This window comes from Humulus lupulus, chromosome 5 (assembly GCF_963169125.1).
Source record: "Humulus lupulus chromosome 5, drHumLupu1.1, whole genome shotgun sequence".
NCBI lineage: Eukaryota > Viridiplantae > Streptophyta > Magnoliopsida > Rosales > Cannabaceae > Humulus > Humulus lupulus.
In genome coordinates this window covers 168,840,743-168,863,271 of record NC_084797.1, presented here as the reverse complement: position 1 = coordinate 168,863,271, position 22,529 = coordinate 168,840,743, and the positions used below count along the sequence as shown (strand labels likewise).

The window sequence follows — 22,529 nt, the reverse complement described above, 5'->3', positions numbered from 1 at the left end:
AGATAAATGGGACCTAGGGGCCCTCATGCTTACTTAATCATTGGACGGTTAGAATCCGAGCAAGTGCTCTGATAAGTTATTCCCGGATAGCAGCCGTGAATATTGGCCATTCCGTGAGAGTGCCTAGAGATACTAGGGGTTGCCAAGATTGAGTGAGGTTGAACACCCTAGGGGCAGCTGCTCACAAGCACCACTGATTAACATAGAAGTCTCCGTAAAATCGTGTAAATTGGATTACACTCTTGAATAAGTAGCGATGCCCTAGGTAACACGATAGTTACCCTTGATGAGAATATTTATTGGCTAGATCTTAGTGTGGGGACTCGGTTCTCTTTTACAGATTAGCAATTATGTTGGAGGGCGCGTTACGCATGAATTGTTGGAAATTGTCGAGCGTTGGTCTCGAATTATGTTGTGATATAATATATCTGCTTGCTCTGGGATTTTCTGAGTGCAGGGATATAATTGTTGATAAGGTATAGTTGTGATATAATATATCTGCTTGCTCTGGGATTTTCTGAATGCAGGGATATAATTGTTGATAAGAATTAGTTGCGATATAATATATCTGCTTGTTCTGGGATTTTTTGAGTGCAGGATTTTTATCTAGATATGAATTAATTTATCCTTGGTTATCAGGCATGACCATAAGTTTGCCAGGACGCTTTAGCGTTCTTGAAATTGATTGTGTAGGGTCCGGATGGGTTCGGAACCCTAATTCTCTACATGCTTTGTTTGAAAGTTGATCTTACTGAGCGTTTTCGCTTACCTAGTTGTTTCATGTTGTAGGTAAGAACAAGGGCAAGGCAGAGCAGTGAGCGCTGGAGTCTTCCTTGCAAATGTACATGTGGACCGACCTTTTGGGAAGCCTTTTTATTTTTGGAAATGTTGTGTAATTTTCCTAAACTAGGCTCACTCTAATCTTTGTAAAACATGTTTGTAACTAAATCTTAACTATGGCCATACGACTTTTTAAAAAGTTTTTTTTCTATGGGTTTTTGAGACATTTTGTTAAATGAAAACATTTATATTTCCGCATTATCGAGTCTTGAAAATCCGGGTCGTTACATCCTGAGCAGATAGTGTATGGAGATCCCGAGCACGATCCTTACTTCTGAACCCTAACAGTATAACCTAGTCACAACGCAATAATGATAATCATCGAGATCTAAACTAATTGAAAGCTTTGAAATTACCTACTAGCCTCCGAGACCTCGAATTCTAAAAAATTGGGTAGTAGAATCCTTCCCGAGTCTTTAGGTTTGTGTTCCCAAGCTTAAAAACCCTATTTGGCCTATTTTCCCAATTTGATCAACGACACCCCTCAAAAGCACAGCGGCCCTCTACAAGTCAGAGAGCCTTTCCCCCTTGCTACCCTCCACACGCGCCACGGCCCAGACCACCCAGTGCTGGGGTGCTAAGGTGATTCAGAGAACCACCTTTAGCCCCTGACTTCATGGGGGTTGCGGCACTCCAAGAACAGTGACGCGACGTGACCCTATGAACCAAGAAATTATGGGTTTTTCATGTGTTTTCCCCGAGCCAAAACCTCTCCAAACCCAACCTAAGTCTCAATTGAGATTAAGACTCTCAACAACACAACATAGGCATCATTTATACCCCCAAAAACTAACCCAAAGCCATACCAACACTCAATTACCAAACATAGAGTCTAAACCTCAACCAAAGCTTAAACCAATTAGAGAACCCATCATAACAGAGAAGGGTTCTCACCTAATTTGAATAGCTTTGACCTGAAGCTGCCTTGAACCCAATCCTAGCTCCAATTCACAGCTTCAATCTCCCAAGCTATCACCTCAAAAATCCAAAGAACCCAAACCACTCCAAGGGAAAGAGAGAGAACCGAGAGAGAAAAAGAGAGAGTTGTGAGTGTTGTTCTAACTTTGTTTTTTTTTCCTCAGCTTCTACAGAAGTCTAGTGCTCAAGGTTAAGTCTATCCCTTTGACAAAAATACTAAAATGCCCTTTGGTTAAAACCTTATTCCTAAATGCCCCCAAGGGCAAATTTTTCATTTGACACATTTCCCGCTAATATTTAAATGGCACTATAATCGTTGATTAATCTTGACATGCCCAAAAGATCACCAAACAACTACCCGTCACCCGATAAATCTTGACTACGCACTATATTACTAAAATACCCCTAGGCTCACCCCGAGCCGGGTATTTGACCTTGTTGTGACTTTTTCACTAACTCGCTCACTAGGATCGCCTCGTGCCGCATATCGCAAATATATCCACATAATAATGTGGTCTCAAACACATAACACATATAATTACAATTATACCCTCAACGGGTCAAAATTACAAATATGTTGTTATTAACGAAAACAGGTCCACATGCATATTTAATACACATAAGCATGCATAAATATTCATATCACCATATAATTCATATATGCCACATAGTTACGCATATATTCAATTAGTTTCACATAATTTGCATATAAATCCAATTATGCCCTCCCAGCATACAAATCAGGGACTAAGCCTTATTAGCAATTTTGGGACGTTACAAAAGAATAAGAGAATGAGCACCCAAGAAAGGATTAGTTTGTCTAGGTTTTCACTTACCCAATGATTTAACTGAGACTCACTTATGAAAACCCTAGAAATCACATTCCTTATATAGACAACTTAATGGGTTTATTTAAATTTAAATTTAAGTTAATTAAAATAATAAACAAAAATCAAAGCATTGGGCTCCCACAAACAGACTTGGGCCCAATATCTTTGTTTTGAATTTAATTCTCAATTGGGCCAAAATTCAAAACCTTTTTATTTATTCATTTATCTTTTAATTAATTAATTAAATCCTTATTCAAGTTAACAAATTGTAATTTGAAACTTGATTTAATATTATTTATTTATATTGACACCAATTTATCAATATTAATAAATTTGCTCAAAATTCTCAAATTCTTATTACATGTAAATATCACTAATTTGATCTAGTCAATTTCATATTTCTAATTGATAATTAAATCAATTATTTGGGACTATTAAACTTGATTTGATAAGAGATGACATGGGGACCATGGATCCATGAACCCAAGCTATAATAAGTTCCCATGAGTTTATTTATTACAATATATCATCTCACAACTTATTAATTCCTCGTGACTCCACTATAGACTCGGAATAACAATCTTGAATTGATAAAACATATTATCCAAACAACAAATATGTTATCCATTGTTATAACCATTACAGTCAGCCAATCCTCTATCGATGACATACTAACGAGTTAAGTGCAAATTTATATTTTACCCCTCATTTGTTTTTTATCCTTAACTCCCACTAAGTCCCTTATAAATGATAAATCTGTGAACTTAATCACAGATATGAGCGCTCAATCATTTACCCTTTTGGAGTAAGCTATTAAGGAAGTCATCATTTCACCTCTCATACAGAAGCTATAGATTTCATATCTATGAATAATACTCCCACTCAATTACACTACTAAATCTCCAAGATGTAAGTATGGGCTAGACCGTAGGATAAGCTGGTAACGAACAAGTAAAAAGATTTAAATAATATAATTAGAAGAATATTTTCACTCAGAATTAAGATCAACTTGACTTATGGTTACCGTTGTGACATTGATTAGATTTGATAACAACAATAGGTATTTATCTATCAATAATCAATATTAGTCCTAGTCCAATGTATGCATACACATCAAATCTTATCTACTTAGGCAATGCCTTGGATAAGACATCACGCTCCGAATGTATAAGTAGATCATATCGTAGATTACCAGATCAGAAAAAATCCAATGTACTGACTTAATATTAGGACTCGTTCTTTTGAACATATAATTACAATTAAAATCCATAGTGACCTTGTCACTGTAATTGTAAATATTTATATGTTCAAGATTTTATAAATGTGTGTATTATACCAATAAACATGTAATAAAGCAAGCAAGGAACACAATTTTCAAACAAAATAATTTATACTTATTTTAATGACAATATAAAATTGTGTTACATGTCCGTCATGGTTTTATAAGGGCATAAAACTCAACACCTCACTCCTAATCTTCTGGCTAATTCCAATCCGTACAAGAGAGCTTCATAATCAGCTTCATTATTGGTAGCTTGATAGTAAAGTCCAATTGCCTCTTCTATTTTTAATCATGATGGGGCTTCTAGAACGACTCCAATCCTCGGACCATGCGTGTTAGAAGCTCTGTCAATGCTTAGCGTCCAAATCCATCCAGTTACGTCTGTTTCGAATTGGTGGATAGCCTCTCACTCAAAAGATTGGATTTTGACTAAAAATTCGGCCAAGACTTGCCCTTTCTTTGTCTTTTTTAGTTGGAATTTGATGTCATAAGCTCCCAACTCGATAGCCCATTTAGAAATTCACCCTGATAAATCAAGCTTGCTCAAAACTTGTTTTGATTTGTAATCTGTGAAAATTGTGAGCTGACTTGTACGAGCCGCCAAGGACATCAACTAACAAGCTTCATGGCACCTGAGTTCAAATTTAAGATCTCATAGCAAATAGAGTCTATTTGTTTATGAGTACTAGTAGGATTGAATGGTGCTTCAAAAACAAGGGATCTTATGGAAAAAAAAATAGCTCGCAATAAGTAGTGACAATTCCGAGCAAATAGGAGTTGTCTGAGTAGTATCAGATATCCATACCCGAGCTACTAGCCACTCTATATGTCATCAAAGAAGTATCTAGTATACATACTCGAGTTGATCGCCTCACTATAAGAATCGTCAGAGCAGTATTTGATATCCATACTTGAGTTCATTGGCATTCTATATGAGAATAACGACGTGTCTCTTATTTCAATACTCGAGCTAGTCATCACTCTACATGAGTCATTCGAGCCATATCCGGAATTCATCTTCGATTTGACCTATGTAAGTTGGTTTCAAAGTTCTTGTTTCAGCTGATTCAATCATTCGAGCTGAAATTAGAACCTAAAAAGTAGGTTGTGGTTACACATGTATAACTTGGTCGCCCATGTATGCATACAAGGGATGCCCAGGAAAAAAAAAGGAGACCAAATGATAAATATGGAGTCGGTTCGCATATGAACACATAGCAAAGGTGAACAAAAACCGAAGTGGAAAAAATTAGCATAATTCACCTCGCTCCAATGTTATTTCAATCTCACACCACCAAAGAGATTTATGTTCACTCAACTGTACTTATGCAAAATGAATAGACGTAAGAGCGATTTTGTGGTCTTTGAGATTACTTATACGCCCTATCCGAGCTGAATCTATAATTTATCTCCGAGCTATTTTCTGAACAAACCAAAGGAAATCATGTTCACTCATTATAGCCTATACTAAGCAAACATGAATGGGAGATTATGCATAGAACCATTATGAGGGCACCATAAAAACTCTGTTCGCCCAACTCTTGAGCAGAGAACATATACCACTAAGGAAAAATGACATTGTCATACTTATGAAGAAAAAGAGCAGGTAACCTTTACTGATGAAGTTTTGAGGTGATCGATACGCATTATCCGCTAACCTATACTAGCCATAAAATTTGTCCATATCATCTCGGAACTGACTTACGCTTGTCATCCGAGCTGACTTGAACGAGTCATATCCGAGCTAACTTGTATTATGCATCCGAGCTACACTATAGTGGTGAATAGGGTAAAGCAAAGATTGAAAAACAGAAATTTGATAGCAAAGCAAAGGTGTTTTCACTTGTGCTAATAAGTGGAACGAACAAAATGCGAAGAAGAATCAAAAGAGAACTCGTTCGCCTTTTATACGAACATGCTCGCTTATGGTAAATTTTACAAAATGAATAGGAACATAATAATATGATTGAAACTCCTCAAAGCTACCACAAGAAGCTTTCTTGTCCAAAAGCATTCATATAGGCTAAAACAACTTATTTTGACCTATTCGCTTGACTGTGTACATAAGAAATGAACAGAAGTATGAAAGTTTGGAACAAGCTTGTTCATCCAACAATGTACATATAGAAGGAACAGATGCCAAGAATAAGCCTACTCACTTATGTCATGAAGACATACTCTGCTTGACAACCACAAAAGAAGTTTGTTCACACATGTATCTTTGCAAGGAACTAACAGAGTCAAGAAATTATGTGTGTCATAACTACAACTCTGTTCGTTTTCCTATGCAAACACGATGCTAACAGACTAATGCAGCAAGGGCAATGAAGGACCTATTCGCCCAAGGTTACTTTTAAGGTGTGAATAGAAGTCAAAAATGTCAAAGCATGTAAACTCACTCGAAAAATCTATTAGCATTATTTGTTCATCTCTTCATCTCCACTACCGACACCCTTCTCCAGCTTGTGATTTACCAAGCTAATCTCCTATGAAGGAGACAAGAAAAGAGTCATCCCAAATTGGAAGGAGAATGAATAGTGATGCTCCATAGAGATCAGCTCGCGAGCTGAACCCCAACCTATTGGGGTATGACCAAGGATCGCTTCTCAAATGGATCACTATAAAAGACTGCTTTTTAAAGTGGTCACAATCAAAAGAGAAGATAACCTCGAATTCTGATCATAATCAGGAAAGCTAACAACTTCAAATTCTGAATTATAAAACTAGCTCGAACCTGAACTAAAAATAGCCCAAGATTTATAACTTGGTTTCTCAGGGGGCATATATGTGTTGGACATAACCACACCACGAGCTCAACAAAAAATGTACCCAAGATTTTAAAAGAGTTATTTAAACTTTAGAAGAAAAAAAAGTGTGGAGATAACTGAGTATCAAAAGGCACAATATTACAAATTTTTTGCAACAAAATTTTAAGTAATATTTTAAGCCTACCACGCTCCTATGATTAATGAAGTATTAGTTGCAAGCAGTTATAATCTCATCATACTTATATGTTTAAATAAGTGTGCAAAGTGATTGTGAGAATTAACAAAACAAGTAGACGTACTTGGAAGTTAAAATAACACGATCAAACTTTGAAAAAAATTCAAGTTAGTATAAAATTGAAGTTGGGAAATGAAAATCGAGCTAGTATAAATAGCTCAGATTATCAATGTAATTCCAACTGAAACTTGAGAAACTAACATGAAAAAGTCAAAGCAATAAAATCCTAGCCCTAACCAGGTGCATGACCTGAATACTAACAGGTAGTTGTTAAGCAAAAAGTTAAACCTAGTTGAACTAGGCATGAACTGAGTAGATAAAATCTTCTTAGGAGCATCATTAGAAAAGAAGAAAACCTCGAACTCTGATAGAGAATAACTTCAAATTTTTCTCACTATTAGTAAAGAAGATAACCTCAAAATCTAATCGCTATTAGAAAAGATGACAACTTCTAAACTCTAATTGATCAATAGAAAAGAAGGACAACCTACAATTTTGGCTATCTACCAGTTTAAGGAACAACCTTTAATTGAATATTCACCCATAATGGGTACTAATCTTGTTCATATTTATGGAAAAAAGGACACATGTTTGCCCATAGTAGCCAATGCTAGGCGAATAGGAAAAGAAGAGCATGCTCAGAGCCCTACAAAGCTGCTACGAGAATCTTGCTCGCTCGTGGGCCTTCTTGAGGAAAACAAGACGCTTTTTGAACCTGTTTGCCAATTTTCACGTAACAAAATCGAATAGGAAAAGAAGAGCTCAAAAACCATGAAAAGAAATCTTGCTCGCTCTATGCCTCTACATTGAGCAAACAGAACCTAAGAAGTACAAGAATAGGTATCAACATGGAACCTGCTCACCCATTAAAGCTTATATTGGGTGAACAAGAAATGTGACAACACTAGGCAATCCGAATGCTCAATTGGGTACACCATGAACACAAGTTTTTGCTCGGACTTTACATAGTAACTTGTGCCGAAATGTATATATGTTCACCTATATCTTTATACATGAAGCGAGCAGAATGAATAAAGGCAGTAAATTAACTTGTGTTCCTCATACTTAAGCTTCTATTAGCTAAGTGTTATACAAAAAAAATTGCTAATTTATAGTGTCTTATTATAAACGAGTTGAACATTTATTCGTACCCAAGCACAACATAACAAGTGATCAAGGACCAAGACTCCTCAATCACTTGGGGAGCATATAGGGTATAATAAAGTATCTAAAATGGTGTTATGTTTGTTCTACCCATGAAGACAAAAAAACATGTGTGCAGAGCTTTTCGCCCTTATTATTGTCCATAAAATCAATAGGGGAGGGAGATGACGCATGTAACTATACATGGAACAAATAGAGTCAGATATTGGGGCACAAGTCATCCAAATGTTTGTTCGTGTAACCATGCCAACATAATGTATAATAGATGAGGAAAACGAACACATGTTCATTCTTATCCACAAGAGGCATTGAAGTTGTTCGCATGGGTTCACAAAAATTGTCTGTTCTCCCTTGGTGATGGGATTAATGCCCTTTAAAGCATATGTATTGAACAATATCCTATGAAATAAATAATGGAAATGAATTTTTGCATATATTTATTGTTTCTTATTATTATTAGAATAGTATTATATGAATATCAGAAAATTCCCAAATTCGTTATTATGATTACAATCTTGTATTGGTACGAGAGGATTAAGATTGTAGGAAACGAATTTAAACAGTTTGTAGTAAAACATCGTTATATGGAATCTTTGGATTAAAAATGTAAGTACGGTTCACTAATTAATATATGTAATCTAGATCCCAATTGTTGATGTAGTAGGACGTCTTAGTGGTTGTACATTGTATAAAATGATAATACATGAACGGGATCCGATATGTTATCAATACTTAATAATATTGTTTACTTTAGAAGTATTAATTTAACATATCAATAAGATGATCATATACAAATTGATCTTAATCCTAATGTTATTATGAACTCCTATTTATGTCATATGAGTTCTTTGATTCACTCGTTCTAGTTTGTCAGAATGATCATGCTGAAAACTTTTGTTTTGGGAATTCATTGATGTAGATGGTTGGGGACATAATATACATATATGGAATCTATACATTTCCGAGAGGAATTGAATAATGGTTCTCTTAAGGGTTGGTTTTTGGAGCTGAAATGTTATTGAGCACAAATTCATAAACCAGTTTATGATACTTAAGGAAACAAGATATAATTAAAAAGTTAAACGATAATTAATTTCTACTTTAATTATGAACCATTAATAGAGGATTGAATTGTATGTAGTTATTAAATAGATGGACACTTTATATATATTTAAAAGTACTCAATAAATAAATGGCTATAATTACAAGAGTGCAGTCTCATATTTTTAGTGGGAAAATATTGAGAATAATAAAGTAAGGTTATTATATTAAATATTTTTTATTAGTAATCTAAATTTATTGGAGTTTGAAATTATAGGTCCATTAGTCCCCGAGATGACTCTATCAACACTATTCAAGGTAAGAGTTGATATTGATAAGAATCAAGAAAAATGGCATATTTGGAAGAAATTTGTTCTCTAGGATCAAATAGGTAATTGAGAAAATTTAATTAATATATTAATTTTAAAAATTAATAAACTAATTAATATATTTTTCAATTTTTTTTAATAAAATGATGATTTCAAAAATAGCATTTAAATAATTAAGATAATTAATTTTTAATTAATTAATTTTATTTATTTAAATAGTGTGAAAAAATATTTCTGATAATTCAAATTAGATTTGAATTTAAAATGATATTTATTCTTTAATTAATCTGATAAGACACGTTATGAGGTTTAAATATATTTTAATAAATAATAATTAAAAAAAATGGTTGGAACACATCCCTGAAATCAGGGATATGTTACACATCAACTACAGTGCATGCACTATAGTTGTTGTGTACCAAGGTCCAAGAATGAGTCTTGGATATTTATTTAATTATTTAATGATTGATTTGTAATTTGAATTTTGAATTTTAAAATTTAATTAATTCTTTTATAAATTTATGAGATAGAAATAGTTTCACAATATGCTTAACAGAGAGAATATTCTAGAGTAAAAATTCTTTTATTTTCATAGAGAGAAAAATATATTGTAATATTTTCTATCCTTGAAATTTGTCTCAGACCTAATATTCCAAGATCTCACATGTTGAGAATATCTTGTGAATTAGAAATATTTTCCTACCATTACCATACGTGCCCACACACGTCTTGAGGTGTAGAGATACATCTTGGAAGATCTTCGTCTGAGTATTTCAAAGACTGCTTTGGTTCAGATGTTCGTTGGAGATACAAAAAGATAGCGATGATTCTTGATAGTTCTTCAACTAGTAAATCCTCATATTTTTATTTCTTTATTATTATTGTTTTGCATGTTAATGGATCTGTTTATTTAAAGTTTTTTTAAATAAAAAAATTGAAATCTTTGGGCCCAACACCCTGTGCTTTCAGCTTTGCATATGGTAATGCAGTTACTAACAATTGGTATCAGAGCGGTCATTAATCTCTACATGGATTAATTACTGTTGGTTATAAAATGCATTCTTATATTATTGAGTAGAAACATGCTTGATTTAGGAACGTCCTCTTTGATTATATGCATTAAATGAATCATATAATTAATCTCGATTAATCTAGAACAAAGCGGTAAATTGATTTTAAGCGTTAATTTCAAGAACTATATGATAATTGATTTTATTAGATAGGCAAATGATATTCTTAATAATTAGAGCATTTATTGACTAGATATTTAATGGCCTATTTAGTGATATGATTTAATCTTGTTTAATGATTAAATGCTTAATGATATTAGTAATTATTAGAATATCATTTGGTAAATTAATTGGGTAAATATAATTAATTATAAAGCATAGGATGTTTTGAGAAAACACATATTCTAAAATAGCGAGTGGGAGTAGGAGTCATAACAATAACTTTTATGCTCTCCATTATTACTTAATACTGATGTTTCATGGAATGGAACTCGAAGTGCCTTTGTTTGTGTCCCTCTAAGGAAAGATTTTGACTGTGTTATTATTCAAGATTAACTTGTATAGAGAGTATGATTGATGATGTATTTCAAGTTTGACTGACCCTAAGGCACACTCTTGAGTTAAGTCATTCATAAAGATATTGGATCTCCAGATATAATGGAGTTAGAGAAAATTGACACAGAAGGTAAATTCAGATTTGCCTTTACTTTTATGCTTATGTGATTGATGCATTATTAACATAATGAATGTTATAATGCATGATTCTAAAATTATTTTTCTATTCCTTGCAAAAATTATGGCTCTTCTTCCAAAAGAGTCCACTTCTAAAGGGAAGGCACCAACATCAAAGAAGAAGCAGAAGGCACATCATTAGTTTAAGAAATTTGTTGTTTCAAACAATATTATTTCTTTAATTTTGTTTTAGAGATTTTTTATTTATATTTAGAACAAGAAAACAAATGTTTTTAGAAATTTTTTATTTTATGATCAGTAATTTGATTATTAATTGGGAACTTTATTATTTCTATGTGGCATGAACAAGGTTTTGATATTTCTTTCAATAATAATTCGATTGTTATATCAAGATCCGATATTGAAATATGTCATGAAAAATCTGATGATGAGTTGTATAAACATAAGTGAAAAGCGCGATCTGTATACAACTTTGAAATGTTTAAAGTTGCAATCCCAAAGTTTATTAAACGTCAAAAGAATGATTCTGATAATGAAACATATCTATGGCATTTAAGATTGTGGCATATTGGTTTTGATAGAATTAACAGACTAGAAAATGAGGGACCTTTAAGAGAATTAACTGTTGGTTCTCTTCCAGTCTATGAATCCTTTCTGGAAGGCAAGATTACCAAAAGACCATTCTCTGCAAAAGGTTTAAGAGCCATAGAACCGCTCCAAATTGTACACATTGATGTGCGCGGACCACATAATGTGCAAGCAAGATGAAGGTTTGAATATTTTGTCACCTTCATTGGAGATTATTCAAGATATGGTTACCTATATTTGATGCAAAACAAATCTGAGAATTTTGGAAAGTTTAATGAACTACAAGCTGAAGTTGAAAAGAAATTATGTAAATCACTAAAAGTTCTTCGATCTGATCGAGGAGGAGAGTGCTTGGATTATGAATTTGAGGGCCATCTGCGTGAGCATGGAATTCAATCCCAACTTACTACACCAGGAATGCCACGGAAGAATGTTGTTTCCGAAAGAAAGAACAGGACGTTATTGAACATGGTTAGATCAATGATGAGTTACTCATCATTACCACTGTCATTCAGGGGTTGTGTCATTCAATGTGCAAGGTACATATTGAATGTCGTTCTATACAAGTCTATCAAGAAAACACCGTTGGAATTATGGAATGGTACTAAATCTAGTTTACGCCATTTTTTTCTATTTGGGGGTGTCCAGTTAACATGCTGAAAGGAAAGACTAGAAAGCTAGAATCTCACACTGAATTGTGGATGTTTGTGGGATATTCCAAAGAGACCAGAGGTTGTATATTCTATAGTCCTAAAGAAAATAAAACATTTGTATCGACAAATGTTACCTTTCTTCAATATGACTATATTAACAACCACAAACCTCGCAATTAGGTTGTACTAGAGGAGATGGTCTCAGATCAAGTAATAATATCACCAAATGTGTAACAACCTGCTAATCCATGACCACTGCACTGTGTTTTCAAAAAATGCTTAACTCGTTAAATGAGTCATCTGGACCTAAACGTGTAATTAAAGTTAACTAATGAATTAGGTATTAAAAATATTGGTCAAACAATAATCATTTTCCATTAAAAAGTTAAGTCTATACATGGGATCCCAAAAGAGTTTAAAAGTAAATTACGACTCAAAAGAATACAAAAGAGATGCCGGCCTAAGCGGCAAAATAGGGTTCAACCTTAGTTCCTTAATAGAGATCCTAGTCATGGTGGTCGAGCAAGCTGCATATGTACACACCGCCCCTGAAGCTCTCCAACTCATGGCTGGTCCAGCTTCCCTTTACCCTTACCAGAACCATATAGCACCCGTGAGCCAAGGCTCAGCAAGAAAATGTAAATAAACAAATACAGATAATCAACATATCACAAATAGGATACTTAGCAGTAATAACTATACCTCAAGGAAACATTTCACTCAATTACACGACCATAGGGTCACACGAGTGCATACCGCACCTTGTTTATTCAAGCGGCTTCAAAGTAAGACAAGTGCATATCGTACTTCCAAAGTGGCCCAACGCGACCCTGCAACCCAGAATCCCTTGCGATTTCAGAACTTGCAAATCCTCCCAAAACATCCCAAGACATAGTTTTAACCCAAATCAACCACAGAAATGGTCCCAACAACATAGATAAACAACAAACAACCTTCAAAACTCCCTAAAACTCAACCAAAACCCAAAATTCAGAAATGCATCAAGAACACAAATGGAAAAACTCAAAGCTTAAAGAAATTCACAGAGAAAGGCTTACCCATACAGGGAAAAGGCATGCAAGTTCTTCTTCTTCTCTCTCAATAGGTCGAAAGAAGAAGGTGATTTAGAAGCCTGATTTGAAGGCTTAAACCGAAGTAATTGTCGAATCTGAACTCCCTTCAAACCAAGAATGTACTGTTGGGGGGTAGCTTGATTGAGGAATTTCTAGATACACACTTAGAGCTTAGGGTAGATATTACTGAACCGTTCGATGTGAAAAGCCTTGGTCGTGATGCTCAGTGGCCATCTTGGGCGGTGGAGGCTGAGATTTCTCAGTTCTAGGTAACTGCTAAGGAAAATTGGGAGAAATTTCGAGAGAACCAGGTCAGTAATTTTAATTCTAAACTTAATTTTGAGGAACCGATTAAAGAAGGGGATAGACTTATTGCTCGAATTGATCTTGATGAGGTGGAGAAAGAGGTTGCATTTTGGCAGACGACAATTGTATGTGTTGTTCTGGGAGCGAATTCGCCATTCTTTGTGTTTGAAGGATTTATCAAAAGAATATGGGGCAATTTGGGAGTGGACAGGGTGGTTCGTATGCACGCAGGATATACTATTGTGAAATTTAGGAATGAAGTTATGCGTGATTTGGTTTTAGAGACAAGAGTGACGCACTTTTATCCTAAACCGGTCATTCTTTACCCATGGTCTACTGATCTTGATTCTATGAAGTTGGTGTGTTCAGTACTGGTTTGGATTCACTTTTGTAGTATTGGGGGAAGAAATTCTTGAGTGCTTTAGTCAATACTATTGGTAAGCCACTTATGATGGATAAGGTCACTCGAGATTGATCCAAGATGAAGTTTGCTAGGGTACTTGTTGAAATGGACATCTCTAATAAGTCACCTACAACTATCAGTTTTGTTAATGAGAAAGATCAATTGGTGGAGCAATTTGTGGAATATGAATGAGTTCCATCTAAACGCTCGGGGTTTGGAGGGTATGGACATGGAGTTGCTGAATGTAAAAAAAAGTATAAATCAGGTTTGGGTGAAGAAGGCAAAGGTTGTGGGAGATGAAGCTTAGACTCAGGGTGTTGTTAAGGAAAATAAATATATTGACAAAGTTGTTGATTCCACTAGAGCAGATGCATAAATGTCTTGGATTACACCAAAAAAAGTTCAATTTAACAGGAAAATTGATGCACAAGCTGGTTCCATAATACAAAATTCTTATGCAGTACTACAAGAGCCTAAGGAGAGGGTAGGGGAGATTCCTAATTCTACAATTTCTGATGATGGAGTACTACAATATTCTAGGATGAAACACTAGAGGTCTGAATAAAAGTAATAAGCATAGATCAATAGCTGATTTCTGTGGGAAAAATAAAGCTGGTTTTGGTGCTTTTTATGAGACTACATTGAGAGGTGCTAATATAAGTAAGATGATGGAAGTAGTTTTCAATAATTGGGATTACTATTCTAGTCTTATCATTGAAGGGAGAATTTTATTAGTTTGGAAAAGGAAATACGTGAATGTCTCTGTGATTGAGGAGTGTGTTCAGCTTGTGCATTGTACGGTGAAAGTTTTTGGAGTTGCTGCTGAGTTTTACATGATTATGGTTTAAGGTCACAATAACTTGGAGGAAAGGAAGACAATATGGAATAAGTTGGCGAACTTGCAACCGGTCAAGGCTTGGCTAGTTTTGGAAGACTTTAATGCGATCTTTGCTCATGGTGATCCTATTGGTGGCAGACCTTTACCAAAAACAAAGATGGAGGACTCTCAAAATTGGCTAGCATTGCGGTTAGTTGATGAGCTAGAAAGTTCAGGTTCATTTTTTACTTGGACGAATAAGCAAGAGGGGAATGCGAGAATTTATTCTAAGGTTGATAGTGTGTTCAAAAATGAAGAATGGTAGGATACTTTCCCTAATACTGAAGCAGAATTCCAATGGGAAGCTTGTTCGGATCATTGCTACTGCCTTATCAGGAATTTTGAGATTGAAAACCTTGGGTTCAAACAGTTTTGTTACTTCAATTTCTTGTCTAAGCTTCCTCTTTTAAAAGAAATTGTCAAACACAGTTGGGATAAGCCAATCTATGGAGGAGGTTTACATGGTATTATGAGGAAACTTCTAAGATTGAAACATGTTTATAAAAGCTTTAATAGGAAGGAGATAGGTGACCTTCAAGCTATCATTTCACAAAAGAGGTTGTTATTAAAGCTCAAGTAACACTTGAAATGAGTCTGTGGGTGGATTCTCTTCAAAAAGCTAAAAGGGAAGCTCAAGATGCGCACAAGTTTCATGCCCATCTCTGTGAAAGTTTTCTTAGACAGCGAAGTAAGATCACTTGGCCCCAATTGGGGAATGAAAATTCTTCATATTTCCATGCTAGCTTAAAGAAAAGGATGGAAGAAAATAGAATCACTACTGATATAGATAATCAAGGAGCTATTGTAGATAATTATGCTTTTGTGGTTGATCATTTTCTGAGTCATTTTAGAAGTTTTATGTTAAGTTCTAGTTCTGCTTCTTCTAGTATTCGGCTGGACTGTATAGAGTTTGGTAACAAACTGGACTTTCATCAACAGTTTTCTTTGAGTGATGTCAAGAAAGCTCGCTTCAACATTCATACGGTAAAAAGCCCCGAGCTTGATGATTATTGTTCATATATTCTTTAAAGTTATGTGGCATGAGATTGGTAATGAAGTTGTTGATGCCGTTATGAAGTTCTTCCTCACAGATCAAATCATGATTGAGCTTAACAATGGAGTGATATCTTTTGTGCCCAAAACTAATAGTCCAGCTACAACAATCGACTGTAGCCCTATAGCTTGCTGCAACATGTTGTATAAATGTATTTCTAAAATGCTTTCTACTCGCTTGGCTTAGGTACTTCCTTACTTGATTGATAGCAATCAAGGTGCATTCATCAAACATTGTTCTATAGCACATAATGTTCTCATCTTTCAAGCCCTCCTTAAAGGTTATACTAGGAAGAATATTTATTCTAGATGTTTATTGAAGATAGATCTTAGCAAGGCGTATGACACTATTGATTGGGATTTTTTGGCAGACTTTCTTAAAGCTCTTTGCTTCCCTTCTAAGTTCATCAATTGGATTATGGTTTGTCTCTGTGGCATGTCTTACTCTTTGATGATGAATGGGAGGATTCATAGTAGATTTAAGGGGGAGAAGGGTCTTAGATAAGGGGATCTCATTTCCTCTCTACTTTTTGTATTGGTTATGGACTTCTTGACCCGTCTGCTTTAGCATACTTCTCAAGATACTAAGATTAAATTCCACCCTATGTGTAAGATCCTTAAACTTGTTGTAACGCCCTGGCTACCCCAGAACAGTTACGGTGAACGGTGAACCGGAAATTTGACTCGCTACCCGAGTCCTTTGGTTAAAAACGTGATCTAAGTGTTATTATCAGGTTAAGGTAGAAAACCAATAAAAAGGAAAGGGTACATTTCATTAAGTAAGTAAACTGCTCATGAGCCTTTCAAAATATTTACAAGTGGTTCGTAATACAAAAGAGTCGCTACAGTTCCAAGTTTACAATCCCCGCCGGCCTAAGTGGCAAAAATAGGGTAAACCCCTAGTCCCTCTGAGAACTCCTTGACCGTGGCGGTCAAGCGGCCCTGTATGTACATCACATTGCCCAAGCTCTCCACTCAAAGTTGGCCAAGCTTTTCCTTTCCTTTACCTGCACCACATAGCACCCATGAGCCAAGGCCCAGCAAGAAAACACAATAAAATATGATATAATATCAACAACGATCATAATAATCATCAAGGACTATCAGCCCAACAAATAGGTGACAATAGCCAACAGTCACAATAACGAGCAGCGCTCCCTCTTGCCATGTGACGATAGGGTCACCAGGGCTTAACTGATAAGTGATTCTCTCACAAATTGATCAGGACAGGTGTATGGTGATTAGTCACCAACATAACCTTCCTCACGACTCTGGAGTCGTAACTATGGACAACGTCCCTTAGCCACGTGACTAACGGTCACTGGGGTCGTATACCTTGGCTATAGACATCTGGTCGTAGGCCAGGCAAGCACTTATAAGTTCTTCGACCTTAGGGTCGGTCCCGCATTAATGCCATAGAGCCATTCAATGCATGATCATCAACTTTAGAGTCGGTTCCTGACTAGTCAGTGTCTTAAACAGGTAATCAGCATTCATTAGCATTTAATATGCAATCCACGTTCACATATATCAACCAACATGCTTCAATATCAAACCATGCATGTCATATACCTGTACAGGGTGCAACTGTATCCATACACTGTTTTCTTACCTTAAGTTTGAGCGAGAAGTATGATAAAGACGACCCCTGAGAACGATCGGTCTTTTAGTTCCTTAGCGGTTACCTAATCACAACCAATTATAACCTCAATTAATGAGAATCCACAATAATAGGGTCTTAAACTAAGCACCACCCTCGGGACCTCGAAACATGCCCACACGGTGAGTAGATTCGATCCCAGGCCTTAAGGATTGAAACCCCAAGTCAAAAACCCTTAAAAACACTCAAAACGGGGTTTGGAAGGAACAGGGTAGCGCTACAGCGCTCAACCCCTAGCGCCACAGTGCTCTACACAGAACCTCCCAAGCACCAGAAAGCCTCCTGAGGAGCGCTATAGCGCCCTAGGGTGGGCGCTGTAGCGCTACCTTCAGGCCCAAACACCCCTGAACCGACCTTCTTCAACTTCTTCGATTCTAACTCGATTCCCAAGCTTCCAAAGCCTATTCTTGATGCCAAATAAACCCAAAAACCATCCCAATACACCCCAATCATCACAAGCATGGGAACCCTAGCCAAAACTCCCAACAAAAGCATGAATTCACCCTAGAAAACTCAGCTGCAAAATAAAACTAAAACAGAGCAAACCAAAGAAAACCATGGTTAGAAACTTACCCAAAGCTCGGCTTATGATGGTCTTCAATGGTGGAACACACTCCCAAGGCTTGCTTCCCAAGCTTGAATCCTCAAAATTGGTTCAAAAACCACAAAGAACAGTGAGGAGAAGAAGGTACGGGAGAACTCTAAAGTATACTCTGTTTTCCATCACTTTCTTCAGTCATCAATTGTTATATCTATCCTAGGGGTGAAATGTCCATTTTACCCCTAGGTCAATTAATACTTTCTAAAGGCTCCCAAGGGTATATTTGGTACTTTCCTCCTAACTCGTTAATCATAATTAACGCTCTCCAATTCCCGCTATTCTCAATAATCTCAAATACCAATAATTCACATCCCGTTACCCTTTATCTCCCGGTAACGCTCTAACCCTCAAAATCACCCCGAGACTCAACCCAAGTCCCAACACTTAAACCCGTTGTGACTAAACCGCTAATCAATACTCTACGATCGTCTCATGTCGAATAACTCGAACAAACCCACATCATAATGTGGTCTCAACATATATCGCTGACATGTATACAAATTAACATTATATTATAATATAATTCTCATAAACATGCATAAACACATTTAATGGAATAATTAAACAATTATGGCCCTCCCGGCCTACCAACCCGGCCGTTAACCAGAATAGGGAATCCGGGGCATTACACTTGTGAACCTCTGTTTTGCTGATGACTTGGTTATATTTTGTAAGGGTTCTATTGATTCTGTGAGGATAGTGCAAAAAGCGTTTCAGGACTTCTGTGATACCTCTGGTTCGGCTGCTAATAAAAACAAGTCTCGTATTTACATTGGTGGTGTTGATGAGACTACTAAGTAATGTATGTTGGCAGTTGTTAACATTGCCGAAGGTTCTTTTCCTCTCAAGTATCTTGGGATTACACCGAGGCCAATGAAATGGAAAGCTTCTGACTGTGGTCTTATTCTTAAGAAGATTCAGTTAAGACTTCATACCTGGGCTAGTAGACATCTTGCTTTTGCTAAAAGAGCCCAACTTATTCAATCGATTTTCCTCTTGCCTCAAAAAGTTATTTCTGAAATAGACAAGCTTTGTCGAATGTTTTTATGGGGAGTTAAGGAGAATAGATGAAAGATTCATCTCACCTCTTGGGAACAAGTTTGCTTACCTAAGGAGTATGGAGGTTGTTTTAGGGAAGGGAATTAGTGGAATAAGGTTCTTCTAGCTAAATATGTGTGGGCTATTTCTACCAAACAAGATTTTCTTTGGGTTAAATGGGTGAACAATGTGTACCTAAGAGATCAGGATTTTTGGTCTTACTCTTTGAAGCATGATGTTAGCTGGTATTTTAGTAAACTAGCTAGACTCCGTTCCTATTTTGTTAAGGAAAATGTTCTGGATGCTGGTCGGTCAAGGAGATTTAAGGTGAGGATTTTTTATAAGTCCTTGCTGTAGCGAGAGAAGGTTCATTATTTGAAGGTTGTGTGGTGTCACTTATCTTTGCCTAAACACAAATTTATTATGTGGCAAGCTATCAATGAGCATCTTCTAACAAGGCATAATCTTTTGAGATGCATGATTCCTATGGAGTCTCTGCTTTGTCTGGTTTGTGAGCTTCATGAGTAGAGTCATCGCCATTTATTCTTTGAATGTGCTTTCTCACTCAAGGTGGTTAAAAGGTTCAAAGTTTGCTGGGGTTCACTAAGTGGTCGTTACTCTTCTCTAAGTGGATTATTTGGTTTGCTACTCGGCCTAATGGAGTCATCCAAGGCATAGTTTCTGTTGTTGGAGCAGCCACGATTTATTGCTTATGGACTAATAGGAATTTATGTATTTTTTTAGAATTGATGCTATGATTAGAAGAGCCATTAAGGCTAGATTTTTATTGATTCCTTCGTGTTCTCTGACCAATAGAGGAAAAGAAGTGATTGATTTTGTGGCTAGGATGTAAATGACTTGTTTTTTGGCTGGTGTCTAGCAGGTTGTTTTGTTGGCTGTTTAGTGCTTAATAAATTCTTTCCTTATTGAGAAAAAAAAAAAGGCTTACCCATACTAGAAACGAGATTCCCATCTTAATTCCCACACCTAGTAGCTTCTAATCCCTCAAGAGCAAGCTCTAAGTCCCACCAAGGGTTGCTTCCAAGCTTAAAATTATTCAAAGGCTTCAAAATTCCCTTTCTTAGAACAAAGTAGAGAGAGAGAGAGAGAGAGAGAGAATGAGAGAAATGTGAGAATGAGGTTACCTTAGATTAACTAAGTCTTGAACTATACCCCTGGTAAAAGACTATAATAACCCTGCCTACTAAACCTCTCCTCAAAGCCTCTAAGGGCAAAAAAGTCATTTGACACCACAATCTCGCTAAACCTCAAATTTCCAATTAATTTCCTCTAATCCTCCAAACATAATTATTTCCCTCAAATATAACTCTTACTCCAATGAGACCCAGTAATTTACAAAATTACCAAAATACCCCTAGGCTCACCCCGAGCCGGGTATTAATCCACATTGTGACTTTACCGCGACTATGCTTAAAAGGATTGATTCCTACCGAATATCTCAAATATATCCACATAATAATGTGATCTCACTCATAAAGCATATATAATTACATATATACCCTCAGCGAGTCAAATTACGAAAATGCCTTTTTTAATAGAAATGGGCCCACAAGCATACTTAATACACTTAAACATGCATAATCAATCATATCATAATATAGCTCATGAAATTCACATTATCACATATATAATCACAATTAAATCATCTTAACACATAAAAATCCAATTATGGCCTCCTGGCACACTAATCAAGGCATTAAGCTTTATGATGAACTTTGGGACGTTACAAAATGTTTCTAATGAACAAAGACAAAGGGAAACCACAAGTTCTAGTCAGAAAAATAGAAAGCTTCGTCGTAGTGGGAGGTTATTTGGTAGCCAACTCACTATGAACATGAAGCTCAGATGCTTGTGTCTTACACAAACAAAGATGATCCATTGCCATACAGGGATACAATGGAGGATTCTGACAAAGAAAAATGGCAAGAAGCCATGAACCTGGAAATAGAATCAATGCATTCCAATTCCGTCTGGACTCTTGAAGTTATTCCTGAAAATGTTAGAGCTATTGGTTGTAAGTAGATATTCAAGAGAAAAAGAGGAGCAAATGGGAAAGTGGAAACTTTCAAAGCTAGGCTTGTATCCAAGGGTTACACTTAGAGAGAAGGGGTGGTGATATCGCCCAATAAACTCCTAAGCGGTCGCAATAGTAATTAGGCTATTTCGTATGCACATAGAGGTAAAATACAAGTAAGAAGAAATATTAGTAAATTAGAATATATATATATATATATATTAATAAAATTGATTCATTCTACTCAACTATAACTCTACATCATTAATTATAGTTGGAAAATATATATAATAAAGCTCACCTTAAAATATGTTCTTAATTAAATTACACTAACTTCTAATTTTAAAACCTATCATATTATATACCTTAGAGCAACAAAATACCAATGGCAGAATGCAGTAAAAAACATATAATATAACAAATGTCCTAAATTAAATCAAAAGCCTAAATTACATAAGAAGAGCATGACTAGACTTATGTAAAAGGCACCAATAAACTTAGAATAAAAATTATAAGAAAATAAATTTAATTGTAACAAATATATAGAAATGAAGAACAAAAAGAATCAATAAATTGAAAAATATAATGTGAAACATGAACTTCACTCTAGTCTTTCCACAAGAGAATTTAGCCTAAAATAGGCATTGTTTCCACTCAAAAAGTATAAAAGAAATTAAAGAAAAAATAGGAAATAAGTGTATTTCTCTCTAACTTTACTCTCTACTTTTGTTTCAACATTTTGATGTTTTTTTCCCTACATTTGGCTCTCTATTTATAGTGGAAATAGAACCCAAAATGTGTAAAATAGTAAAAAAAAAATGGCTACAAAAACATATGGAAGTGGAACACAAGCTGCAATAATGAGGGAGACACGTTTGACATGTGTCGTGCGCTGGTTGGTTCGACAAAGATGGTTTTGGGGCGTGGGGGACAGCTGTCAGGCAAGTGGGACAGGTGGCGTCTCTGGAGTGGCTCGGCAGGGAGTACGTCAGGCATGGTAGGTGGCGTGGCAGCTTGACTGGTAGAGGGCTGGCTTGGTTCGTGTGGCTCGCAAAGAGTGGCTCAGTAGGGACACGTGGGCACTTGGTGAAGGCTTGGGCCTGGGCTATTTGGGCTTGATTTTGGGCCTAAG

The 22,529-nt window shown here is 35.9% G+C and overlaps 1 protein-coding gene across 1 annotated transcript; it reads left to right on the top strand.

Annotated features, from left to right (window-relative positions):
* Nucleotides 1-15,598: 15,598 nt before the first annotated feature.
* Nucleotides 15,599-21,405, top strand: LOC133779663 (uncharacterized). Its single transcript, XM_062219597.1, has 4 exons — nucleotides 15,599-15,994; nucleotides 16,251-16,484; nucleotides 19,000-19,121; nucleotides 21,273-21,405. Exons 1-4 carry the CDS (start codon nucleotides 15,599-15,601, stop codon nucleotides 21,403-21,405), a joined length of 885 nt encoding a protein of 294 aa, XP_062075581.1.
* Nucleotides 21,406-22,529: the final 1,124 nt, after the last annotated feature.